At 41.7% G+C, this 12,228-nt stretch overlaps 1 protein-coding gene across 1 annotated transcript in view; it reads left to right on the forward strand.

Annotated features, from left to right (window-relative positions):
• LOC143298256 (RING finger protein 17-like) overlaps positions 1 to 12,228 on the forward strand; it is a 57,881-nt gene that overhangs the window by 424 nt on the left and 45,229 nt on the right. The window contains exons 2-10 of the mRNA XM_076611070.1: positions 1,141 to 1,256; positions 2,046 to 2,146; positions 2,899 to 2,978; positions 3,797 to 3,885; positions 4,453 to 4,523; positions 6,043 to 6,214; positions 7,025 to 7,105; positions 7,732 to 7,829; positions 12,077 to 12,143. Of these exons, the coding sequence (XP_076467185.1) occupies positions 1,141 to 1,256; positions 2,046 to 2,146; positions 2,899 to 2,978; positions 3,797 to 3,885; positions 4,453 to 4,523; positions 6,043 to 6,214; positions 7,025 to 7,105; positions 7,732 to 7,829; positions 12,077 to 12,143 (875 nt within the window). The remainder of the gene's footprint in view (positions 1 to 1,140; positions 1,257 to 2,045; positions 2,147 to 2,898; positions 2,979 to 3,796; positions 3,886 to 4,452; positions 4,524 to 6,042; positions 6,215 to 7,024; positions 7,106 to 7,731; positions 7,830 to 12,076; positions 12,144 to 12,228) is intronic.

Consider the following 12,228-nt stretch of genomic DNA (forward strand, 5'->3'; position numbering starts at 1 on the left):
CATACATGAGTGATTTCTCGTTTGGACTCAACATTTGTTTCTTTGTACTTGTAGGCCTGTTGGGTGCGCTTAGTTATCTTGCTCAGTGTATGTACCTTATAACGTCGATCTGTCGCAGTTGAGAAGTTGCAACGCTGAGCAAGAGTGGTCAGTGAATGAAATGTGTGCATCATAGTGGTCTGTCCACCCCTTTGTTCAAAAGAAGTTTCCACGTGGCGTGGGTTTGGGTGGACAGGTGTTCATTGTGTTTTGTACATGTGTGGGAGGTGAGGGGCACATTTTGTGCTTTTTTGATGGGGTGATTCTTATAAAATTTGCAGTCTGTATTGGTGTATTTGTCTTGTCTTTAGTTGTATGACATAAACATGTACTATTGTATACATGTCATTATGTACTGTTTTTACCATTGTATGCATATTGGGAGACACAAAGAACCCACTCTGTGGTGAGTTTGTACTGTACTAGTATGATAAAAAAAAAAAAGTATATTGACCACATATATTGGCTATATAACTTTATGTAAGTGTATTGACCAGTTATATTCTTTCTTTTTTTCTTAGAGAAGAGCATGTAGCAATATCATTGAGACAAAAACTTTTTCATTGTCATATTCTTTGATATGTCTGATCAGGATAAGATGTCTTTGATCAGGATAAAATATGTTCTGGCTGCCAGTTTTGGCCATCATTGCAGTGGACTTGGGATTGCGCACACAACTAGTCAATAAAAAAAATTAATAGTTTAAAAAAAAATCCTTATTGGTAGTGGTGGGAGGCAGCAACTGATACTCTGCTCTGAATGCTTATCGTTACTTGGATCTCAGTGCAGTTAAGAATTGCTGATGGAAAGATTTGTCTTGTGTCCAGATGTACAAGAAAATAATGTTACAGAAACATTTACTAACATTAGTAATTTTACATGGATAACAGAATTACTAACATTAATATTACATACAATAAAATTTCACCTGAACTGAAATACAACAATTGTTGATTTGCATTCAACAATCGACTCCACAATTCCAAGCATATTGTATGAGCAAAAACCCTGGAAACAAGTTCAGAATGGTACCCATGTTGTACTGCAAAGAAATGACATCAGAATTTTTACATTTGTGTGTACTTTATTTCTGCCTTACAGGGTCTACAGCACAGCCGCGACACCCACTGTTATTGCGCTGTGGTCACTCATTTTGCGTCGTGTGTGTGCAAAGGCTTGAGGGAAAGGATGGCTTTGTAACTTGTCCTGATTGTCAGGTAGGTTCACGCTTATGTGTCCTGTTAAATCATCTAGTTTGCAGGAAAGAGCTTGTTTCATCTTAGTTAAAGTATTTATTCTTGTTATTATTACTTTTGTGGTATCAATTTTAATATCATTATTACTGTGATTATGTTTGTAATTTAATTCTGTTGTAACTTGTTATTGGTGTTATTGTTAGTTTCCACTTTTTTGGTTTTGTTTTTTGCAGGTTTTAACTTGTTTGTGTGTTTGCACATTCTTGATTCAGATTGATTTTATGGCATGTACTTCATGTCAGTGACATATACTTAATGTGTGTCTGTGACAAATCTTTACTTGGATGACTGTTTAAACTTTGTTAATCATGGTTATTGTGGGTGTTATAAGCATTTACACATTAAAAACATAACTCTCTGTATGGTCTGTTGAGCCTTAGCAGATTGATCAGAGAAAGATTAAAAGCTCAGAAGTGACGTGGTCAGCTGCTGTGTCGTAGATGTTTCATTTTCTAAGTCTGAAGAATACAGCATGAAGCTAGGTACTGTATCCTTTAGGGATGCATTGACTTTTTGTGTGGTTATGTGGAGTATGCACCAGTCAGTTTACGCATTAAAGACAGTCTTAGTTTTTGCAGACGTAATCACTGGTTTTCTGTATTATCATAAAAACAGAAAAAAGGCAGCGATGATGATAACAGTTTTACTTCATGGTATGATTAAAGGTGTAATGGTGTTTCATGATTGTTATAGATTTTTGTTGTTGTTTTTTGTGGTGGTGCATGATCTAGTGTTTACTGTTTTTCTCAGGCAGCAACACAAGTGGGAGGTGGGCCTGGCCTTTACAGGCTAGTCAACCCAGACTTCTCCATTGTAGGTCGCGTTTGGACGAAAGGCATGGTCCTGGAAATGTGAGTCTTGCACAACATTATCTTGTGAGAAATTGGAGAAAATGATGAGTTCGAATGTAGGAGCTGTTACTTATAAAATTCTGCTTAACATTCAAGAGAGAGAGAGTGAGTGTGTGTGTGTGTGTGCAAGTGAACACATCCCTGTGTGAGCAGTAACTTTTTAAATCCTAATTTGAGGGATCCCATGGGGTGTGGAGAAATTTGTTTAATTTTGATGTTTCTTTTAACAGCTGTGCTTGAGTGATTGACTGCACAATGTAATGCCAACCATTATGGAAGTATACTTGAGAACAAGTTCAACAACAGAGTAAACTGAATGATAAAACACTTCATTGAAAGACACAGATTATATTACTTAAGTCAGTGATATAAGCTCACACAATTACCATGTTGGTCACACTATTAAGCAATTACAATTTTCCATAATGGTATGAGTATTGCTGAATAAACTTAATGATATGGAGGCATAGGGTAACTAACCCACTTCTCAAAAATGGAATTAAAACAACACAAAAAACAGATGTTACTGCTACACATTTTGTGGAATCAGCACTAGACTTTGAATCAAACTTTAAAATCAATCTTTTCTACTTTGACTAAGGAAATAGTTTTTCAGACAAACTTTGAAATCAAAACTTTTCTACTTTGACTAAGGAAATAGTTTTTCAGACAGACTTGTAAACATATGATATGTGTAACAACTTAAGTGCAGTGGTTTTGCCCTGTACCATGGAATCAAAACTGTTTTTCAGCCAAAGTCGCAAAATCTCGGAAAGACATACTGCCAAAACAAAACAAGTGGTCAACAGACAGGACAGTACAGCAGATGAAGGTCGGTACATTCTTATATTTTCTTTCTCCTTTTCTTTCCTCCTTTTTTGTTTGAAACTTGTGTGCGGATAAAGGTCTGAATTAATCCTGTTAGTTAAACATAGTGTGTGTGGTAAACTTTACCTTTGGCATTTTGACAGCAGAAACATGATAGAATGAGGTTTTGAAAATAATTAATTTCTCATAAGTCGTACATAACACAGGTGCACTGTAATTCTGTTAATATTTAAAGATTTGATTTTCATCATTTAATGCTTTGTAATGAAAAAGCCAAACAATTTATTGGTCTTTCTGTGCTGTTTTGCTTCCATGTTGTTTCATGTTGTTTCCTGTGTGGATGTTCAGTACTTTCTGTCATGAAGTATGATTGTGATGAAGATGGGGAAATGGTGAAACTGTGTTTGATACAACACAACACAATGCTGGGATAGTAAAACAGTGCAATACTAATAAAATGAATAATTTCATGTTACCTATTGTCAAAATGTTGACATTCCAGCGTATAATTTGTGGTATAAAAATGGTGATTAAAAATATATTTTAGATCAATTTATGCAGTTTGCATGCACTTCCGTGTGCAGCAGTTATACTGAAATTAAATAAACAGGTTTTTATGATTGATTGATTTATGATATACACTGCATCATATTTACAGTTTAACGTTTGTGGGATGCAATACTGCATGAATTGGATTTTTTTTATGCAAATGAAATAGACTGGATCTTCCTTGCCTTGGTCAAAGTGAAGTATAAGGTGTTCTGCACTGGAAATGAATTGACAGAGGTGTGTGTGTGTGTAACATTGTATGTTGTGTGTCAGGTGTCACGTGCTCAGAGTGCCTTGTCAATGCTGCAGTGTACCAGTGTTTCCAGTGTGAAACAATCATGTGTAAACCATGCTATAACAAGGTGAGTACCCTTTGGTGGTGTGTTTCAACTCTTGGTCATGTGTCATCAGAACTTTTGCATTACATGATTACCTGAGAAAAAAAAAGTGATAGAGTAGTAATAATTGTGCTTGATACTGAAGTTTGATGCTGTAATTCTTATTCAGTTGCTGTTATATGCTGTTTGCTGTCATGAATGTTAACCATGTCTAGATATTAACCTAATGTTTGCTTTGATCAGTGCTAACCATGTCTAAATACCAGCTTTAAAACAATGGTTTAGAGAGACTGAACATCACCATTATCTATCTAAGCTCTGTGGAAACACTTTATTACTTGTGTTTTCTATTATCCTGTGGTAATCCCTGTACAGAGCAACAGTCCCCAATGTCTTGAGCTTGTTGCTGTTTTCATGAGGTTGGTGGGGTTTGGGGTAAGGAAGACCAGTACAGAATATGAGTCGTCAATAAATTCTGTGGGGTTAGGGTTTGTTATCTGACCTTGAATTGCGAATGAGGTGATGCGACAGCAAGAATGCAGACTACGGGTGAGAGAGATGTCGGCTGGTGACCACCGCTGTATGTTTCAGATACACCAGAGGGCCCTCACACTGCAGAAACACAGGCCAGTGGCACTGACCCCATCCACAGCAGCTCTCAGGTGGGGCTTGGGAACTTGTTACAACTGTCATCAGCAAACACACCACAGTTGCCTGTGGTTCCGTTTTAGAACGTTCACCAGTATGGCAAAGGGCCCCTAGGATTCTCTGTCAAACAAACAACTTTGGAAAGTTACAGAACTTGTGTATTGGATAATGAATACCATTTGTGGTTAACTGTGCTGTGCTGGTTACTGCAGAATTGTCCTACTGTTCAGTTGTTTTGCTGTTGTTCCTGGTGGCCGGGACTCCCATTGTTTAGTGATCACCACTTTCATGTGTTTTTCTTTTGATAGATGTTCACAGAAGAAATTTGTCCATAAACTGCTGTGGGGTGACAGCCTGTATATAAAGTTAATAATTGTAATGATTGTAGTGAAGACCCAAAGGAGTTTTATTTTGGTGGAGTGATGTTGGCAGCTGGTCTGTTCAGGGATGAAGTTTAATGTTGGGTGGAGGTGTTGAGTGTGAGTGGTACAGCACTTGTTGCTGGTTCTGTCCCTGTCATGTCTAGCCTTTCCTGGAAGTCGCACCTTACCACCTGTAATGTAAGGATGGACACCATTTAAAAGAATTGCTCTGGCTTCCTGCAGAGAACTAAGCACAAGATGTTGTGTCTCTGTTTTCATGTCATTTTGGGAACTGCATCTTGGTATATTTCTGACCTTTTAAACATGTATGTCCCTTCAGTGTCTGTCTGCTCTTCTGCTGATGATAGAATCTGTTGAGTTCCCAAATTCAGCAGAAAAAAACAGGGCAAGAGAGCTTTTAGTTCTTCAGTTGTACAAACAAAACCCAGACTTCTCAACCTTTAGAGCTTTTAGTTCTTCAGTTGTACAAACAAAACCCAGAGTTTTTAACCTTTAGAGCTTTTAGTTCTTCAGGTGTACAAACAAAACCCAGAGTTTTTAACCTTTAGAGCTTTTAGTTCTTCAGTTGTACAAACAAAACCCAGAGTTTTTAACCTTTAGAGCTTTTAGTTCTTCAGTTGTACAAACAAAACCCAGACTTCTCAACCTTTAGAGCTTTTAGTTCTTCAGGTGTACAAACAAAACCCAGAGTTTTTAACCTTTAGAGCTTTTAGTTCTTCAGTTGTACAAACAAAACCCAGAGTTTTTAACCTTTAGAGCTTTTAGTTCTTCAGTTGTACAAACAAAACCCAGAGTTTTTAACCTTTAGAGCTTTTAGTTCTTCAGTTGTACAAACAAAACCCAGAATTCTCCACCTTTTCTACTGTCCCTGTCACAGTCCCTGGCTCACATGCTTCACAACAAATCCAAAAACATTCCTTTTCAAGCAGTCTGTGCATTAAGGCACTCCATTCCATATCTGTATTCTGTGGTTCCACATCTTATTCCTTAATGCATGAGTGTGTGTGAATGTGAGTGTGTTCTTGTGTGCTTTGTGTCTGACGTTATTGTAAAGCACTTTTGACAGGTTTGAAAGTGGCATATAAATGCAGTAATTTTATTATTATCATGATTATCCCCTGCATGAACATGTGTTGTGTGGCGGTGACAGCCAGGGCACCGTCAGGCTGATTATGCCCAAGCAGACGCTGCGTCGGATGTGCCTGACCCATGACCAGTGCCCCATTGAGTACTTCTGCCAGGACGACGACCAGCCCATCTGCTCACGCTGCGTCATCATGGGCAGCCACAAGGGACACAACGTGCAGACCATGGAGGACAAGGTCAGATTGGACTTCTTCTACATAATTTTGCTAGAGGACAACACTCGTTGGCTTTGGGGGTTTTCAGTGCACCACGTGCATGCTGCACAGGGAATCTCAGCTTATCGTCTCTGACTAGACGCTGCCAAGCAAATGTGGCGTAGCATGTATGGATTAGTCTGAATGCATACATGTCCTTTAGAAACTGAAAACATGAACATGTGTGGTCCTCAGTGTTTTGCAAGGACAGTAAAAAACCAATGATTCCTAACACTTCAGGTTAATATCCAACCTATTGTCAGTTTGTCTGCCAGTCTGTCATTTATCTGTGTTCTTCTGGGTGCTTGTTCTTTCCTGTTTTTTCTCCTGGATTTTTTTAAATTTTTCTATATTGTGTTGCTTCTTGTTTGAACTTACCTGTTCTGGAATCAAGCTCAATCCTAGTTCAGAGAGATTATTTGTATGTTTTCAATTGCTTTCTGAGTTTATTGTATTGTAGAATTGAGTGAAAATGTTTCAGAAATTGTAAAGCTATCTACAATAAGTAAAAAATAAAGTTTTTTTTCTATAGAAATGTCATTTCCTTTTTGATTGTAGATTTTTAAAATGGTCAGATCATACACACATGGATTAAGTAATTCTGATGTTCATGAATATCATGACAGCAATCTGACACATGGCTTGAATGAGAATGATTGCTGCTCCACTTTGGTCTTTCTTTCGTACTGCTTTCAAAGCACATTTTTGTTTTTTGTTTTTTTTGGAAATGAAGATTAAGGTGTCTGTCATCTGTTTTGTCTTAAAGCAAACCTTGAAAATGTTTTGTTGCAGAACAAAGGGGTTCTCGACAAAATGGAACCAGCCATTTTGGCTGCCCAAGAGACTCTTTGGAGAGTGGAAGAATCCGAAAAAGTTTGTGTCCATTACATATTTGTGTGTGTATGCATGTTGTTGTTGTTTTTTTTATGTGTGTGGGAGATTAATTTTGGCATAGTTTGAGAGGTTTATGTCCCTTCATCCTTTAGATTTGATCTTTGATATTTGAACAGCTTTCTTTTCTTTTATCCTGTGAGTGTGCACACACACACACATACATTTGAACATTTCTGGTGTGTGTATTAACACTAGTGAATTATGATAACAGCGCTGTATGTGTGGAGTAATTGTGTACCTTTGTGTGGGTGGAGTAGGGGTCAGGAGTGTTCTGTGATAATGTGAGTATTGTTGACTTGTTAGAATCTGAATGCTTTGGATAGAAGCTTATCGAAGGTGGAGAGGGGGAGGAGGGGTTCTGAGTGTTGGTGGGATGGAGGTGGGAATGGATGAGTTTGTGGGTTAGAGTGTGTGCGTGTAGTTATATTTCAGTCTAAAGACTTTCTTGATTTAATCATAGCATCACTCAGGATTTTATTCTATGTTGGCACATGTTGAAGAGTGAATTTCAGTCTGTGGGTATAGACAGTAGAGCAGTGTTGTGTGGGGTGGTAGCCCCATGCCTGTCCTGTGACATGACAACATGGTGGGTGGTGGTGTTTCAGATGGTGAGGGAAAGCATGCCCTCCACCAGGGTGGACACAGACCTCATGGACCACGTGCGTCAGCACTTCACCCAGCTCCACTCCCTGCTTCAGGCCAGGTCAGTGCTCTCCCTTGTCTTCCCCTCACTGCCCTCCCTTGGCCTTTTGGGGTCAACATTCAGCTCTCCTCTCTGTTCTCTGCCCTCCTTTGGCCTTTTGGGGTCACCATTCAGCTCTCTGTTCTCTGCTCTCCCTTGGCCTTTTGGGGTCACCATTCAGCTCTCTTCTCTGTTCTCTGCCCTCCCTTGGCCTTTTGGGGTCACCATTCAGCTCTCTGTTCTCTGCTCTCCCTTGGCCTTTTGGGGTCACCATTCAGCTCTCTGTTCTCTGGCCTCCTTTGGCCTTTTGGGGTCACCATTCAGCTCTCTGTTCTCTGGCCTCCTTTGGCCTTTTGGGGTCACCATTCAGCTCTCTGTTCACTGCCCTCCCTTGGCCTTTTGGGGTCACCGTTCACTTCTCCTCTCTGTTCACTGCTCTCCCTTGGCCTTTTGGGGTCAACATTCAGCTCTCTCTGTTCACTGCTCTCCCTTGGCCTTTTGGGGTCACCATTCAGCTCTCTGTTCTCTGCTCTCCCTTGGCCTTTTGGGGTCACCATTCAGCTCTCTGTTCACTGCCCTCCTTTGGAGTTCACATTGCTGTTTCCCCCATCTCACCATTCAGCTCTCCACTCTGTTCACTGCCCTCCCTTGGCCTTTTGGGGTCACCATTCAGCTCTCTGTTCTCTGCCCTCCCTTGGCCTTTTGGGGTCAACATTCAGCTCTCTGTTCTCTGCCCTCCCTTGGCCTTTTGGGGTCACCATTCAGCTCTCCTCTCTGTTCTCTGCTCTCCCTTGGCCTTTTGGGGTCAACATTCAGCTCTCTGTTCTCTGCCCTCCCTTGGCCTTTTGGGGTCACCATTCAGCTCTCTTCTCTGTTGACTGCTCTCCCTTGGCCTTTTGGGGTCAACATTCAGCTCTCCTCTCTGTTCTCTGCCCTCCCTTGGCCTTTTGGGGTCACCATTCAGCTCTCCTCTCTGTTCTCTGCTCTCCTTTGGCCTTTTGGGGTCACCATTCAGCTCTCCTCTCTGTTGACTGCCCTCCCTTGGCCTTTTGGGGTCATCATTCAGCTCTCCTCTCTGTTGACTGCTCTTCATTGGAGTTCACAGTGCTGTTTCCCCCATCTCATCATTCAGCTCTCTGTTCACTGCCCTCCTTTGGAGTTCACAGTGCTGTTTCCCCCATCTCATCATTCAGCTCTCTGTTCACTGCCCTCCTTTGGAGTTCACAGTGCTGTTTCCCCCATCTCACCATTCAGCTCTCCACTCTGTTCACTGCCCTCCTTTGGAGTTCACAGTGCTGTTTCCCCCATCTCACCATTCAGCTCTCTGTTCACTGCCCTCCTTTGGAGTTCACAGTGCTGTTTCCCCCATCTCACCATTCAGCTCTCTGTTCTCTGCCCTCCTTTGGAGTTCACAGTGCTGTTTCCCCCAACTCATCATTCAGCTCTCTGTTCACTGCCCTCCCTTGGGAGTTCACAGTGCTGTTTCCCCCATCTCACCATTCAGCTCTCTGTTCACTGCCCTCCCTTGGGAGTTCACAGTGCTGTTTCCCCCATCTCATCATTCAGCTCTCCTCTCTGTTCTCTGCTCTCCCTTGGCCTTTTGGGGTCACCATTCAGCTCTCTGTTCTCTGCCCTCCCTTGGCCTTTTGGGGTCACCATTCAGCTCTCCTCTCTGTTCTCTGCTCTCCCTTGGCCTTTTGGGGTCACCATTCAGCTCTCTGTTCACTGCCCTCCTTTGGAGTTCACAGTGCTGTTTCCCCCAACTCATTCAGCTCTCTGTTCACTGCCCTCCTTTGGAGTTCACAGTGCTGTTTCCCCCATCTCATCATTCAGCTCTCTGTTCACTGCCCTCCTTTGGAGTTCACAGTGCTGTTTCCCCCATCTCATCATTCAGCTCTCTGTTCACTGCCCTCCTTTGGAGTTCACAGTGCTGTTTCCCCCATCTCACCATTCAGCTCTCCACTCTGTTCACTGCCCTCCCTTGGGAGTTCACAGTGCTGTTTCCCCCATCTCACCATTCAGCTCTCTACTCTGTTCACTGCCCTCCCTTGACCTTTGGGGTTCATCGTGCTGTTTCCCCAACTCACCATTCAACTCTCCTCTTCGCCTTTATCTTTTGAACAATAGCATTCAGATGTGACAATAAATGCTTTAACAAACTGTCTACAATCTCTAGTATGTGTGATGGACCATTAAATGGAATGCCTTCTGCTGCTTCCACAGGTAAAGTGTCAAAACTATGGCCATATGTACACAGTGCATGTATGGCAACTATTATTGCGATTGTAATTGAAGGAAGACATGTTTGAAAGCAGCATGTTTACATCTTGGTTTGATAAATTGAGTTCTGTTTAAATTTGTTGTGTGATCTTGTTTCTACCCTCCTCTCTTTAACATTGTAGAATCCATGACATGCAGAATCAGTGTGATATTCAGGATTATACATTTTTGGCATACATTGCTTTCAAATCCATGGAATTGGTTTATAAACTTAAGCAATATGAGATACGTGTAAACCTGCAAGTCATTATACATGAGTTTTACTGGTGTGATATTTGTAACACAGCTGTTTTCCATAGGAGCAGAGTGTAAGATTGACACTGTTTTCCAGAGAGGAGCAGAGTGTAAGATGTGACACTGTTTTCCAGAGGAGCAGTGTGTAAGATGTGACACTGTTTTCCAGAAGAGCAGAGTGTAAGATTGACACTGTTTTCCAGAGGAGCAGAGTGTAAGATGTGACACTGTTTTCCAGAGGAGCAGAGTGTAAGATTGACACTGTTTTCCAGAGGAGCAGAGTGTAAGATTGACACTGTTTTCCATAGGAGCAGTGTGTAAGATTGACACTGTTTTCCATAAGAGCAGTGTGTAAGATGTGACACTGTTTTCCAGAGGAGCAGAGTGTAAGATGTTGCATTGTTTTCCATAGGAGCAGAGTGTAAGATTGACACTGTTTTCCATAGGAGCAGAGTGGAAGATTGACACTGTTTTCCATAGGAGCAGAGTGTAAGATGTGACACTGTTTTCCAGAGGAGCAGTGTGTAAGATTGACACTGCTTTCCAGAGGAGCAGTGTATAAGATTGACACTGTTTTCCAGAGGAGCAGAGTGTAAGATGTGACACTGTTTTCCAGAGGAGCAGAGTGTAAGATTGACACTGTTTTCCATAGGAGCCGTGTGTAAGATGTGACACTGTTTTCCAGAGGAGCAGTGTGTTAGATGTGACACTGTTTTCCAGAGGAGCAGAGTGTAAGATGTGACACTGTTTTCCAGAGGAGCAGAGTGTAAGATGTGACACTGTTTTCCAGAGGAGCAGAGTGTAAGATGTGACACTGTTTTCCAGAGGAGCAGAGTGTTAGATGTGACACTGTTTTCCAGAGGAGCAGAGTGTAAGATTGACACTGTTTTCCAGAGGAGCAGAGTGTAAGATTGACACTGTTTTCCAGAGGAGCAGAGTGTAAGATTGACACTGTTTTCCATAAGAGCTGTGTGTAAGATGTGACACTGTTTTCCAGAGGAGCAGAGTGTAAGATGTTGCATTGTTTTCCATAGGAGCAGAGTGTAAGATTGACACTGTTTTCCATAGGAGCAGAGTGGAAGATTGACACTGTTTTCCATAGGAGCAGAGTGTAAGATGTGACACTGTTTTCCAGAGGAGCAGTGTGTAAGATTGACACTGCTTTCCAGAGGAGCAGTGTATAAGATTGACACTGTTTTCCAGAGGAGCAGAGTGTAAGATTGACACTGTTTTCAAGAGGAGCAGAGTGTAAGATGTGACACTGTTTTCCAGAGGAGCAGAGTGTAAGATTGACACTGTTTTCCAGAGGAGCCGTGTGTAAGATGTGACACTGTTTTCCAGAGGAGCAGTGTGTTAGATGTGACACTGTTTTCCAGAGGAGCAGAGTGTAAGATGTGACACTGTTTTCCAGAGGAGCAGAGTGTAAGATGTGACACTGTTTTCCAGAGGAGCAGAGTGTAAGATTGACACTGTTTTCCATAGGAGCAGTGTGTAAGATTGACACTGTTTTCCAGAGGAGCAGAGTGTAAGATTGACACTGTTTTCCAGAGGAGCAGAGTGTAAGATGTGACACTGTTTTCCAGAGGAGCAGAGTGTAAGATTGACACTGTTTTCCAGAGGAGCAGAGTGTAAGATTGACACTGTTTTCCAGAGGAGCAGAGTGTAAGATTGACACTGTTTTCCAGAGGAGCAGAGTGTAAGATTGACACTGTTTTCCAGAGGAGCAGAGTGTAAGATGTTGCATTGTTTTCCAGAGAGGAGCAGTTGTTGGATGAAATCCAGGCCGAGGCCCACAGTGCCAAAGAATGTTTCCAAGAAGTGGTGAGTGTGTGTGCTGTCTGCTTCTGGGCGTCACTTTGTCACAAAGCCTGCAATCTTTGTTCACTTGCTGTTCTTTGTCTCAAAT

This window comes from Babylonia areolata, chromosome 23, assembly GCF_041734735.1.
Source record: "Babylonia areolata isolate BAREFJ2019XMU chromosome 23, ASM4173473v1, whole genome shotgun sequence".
In the NCBI taxonomy this organism is placed as follows: domain Eukaryota; kingdom Metazoa; phylum Mollusca; class Gastropoda; order Neogastropoda; family Buccinidae; genus Babylonia; species Babylonia areolata.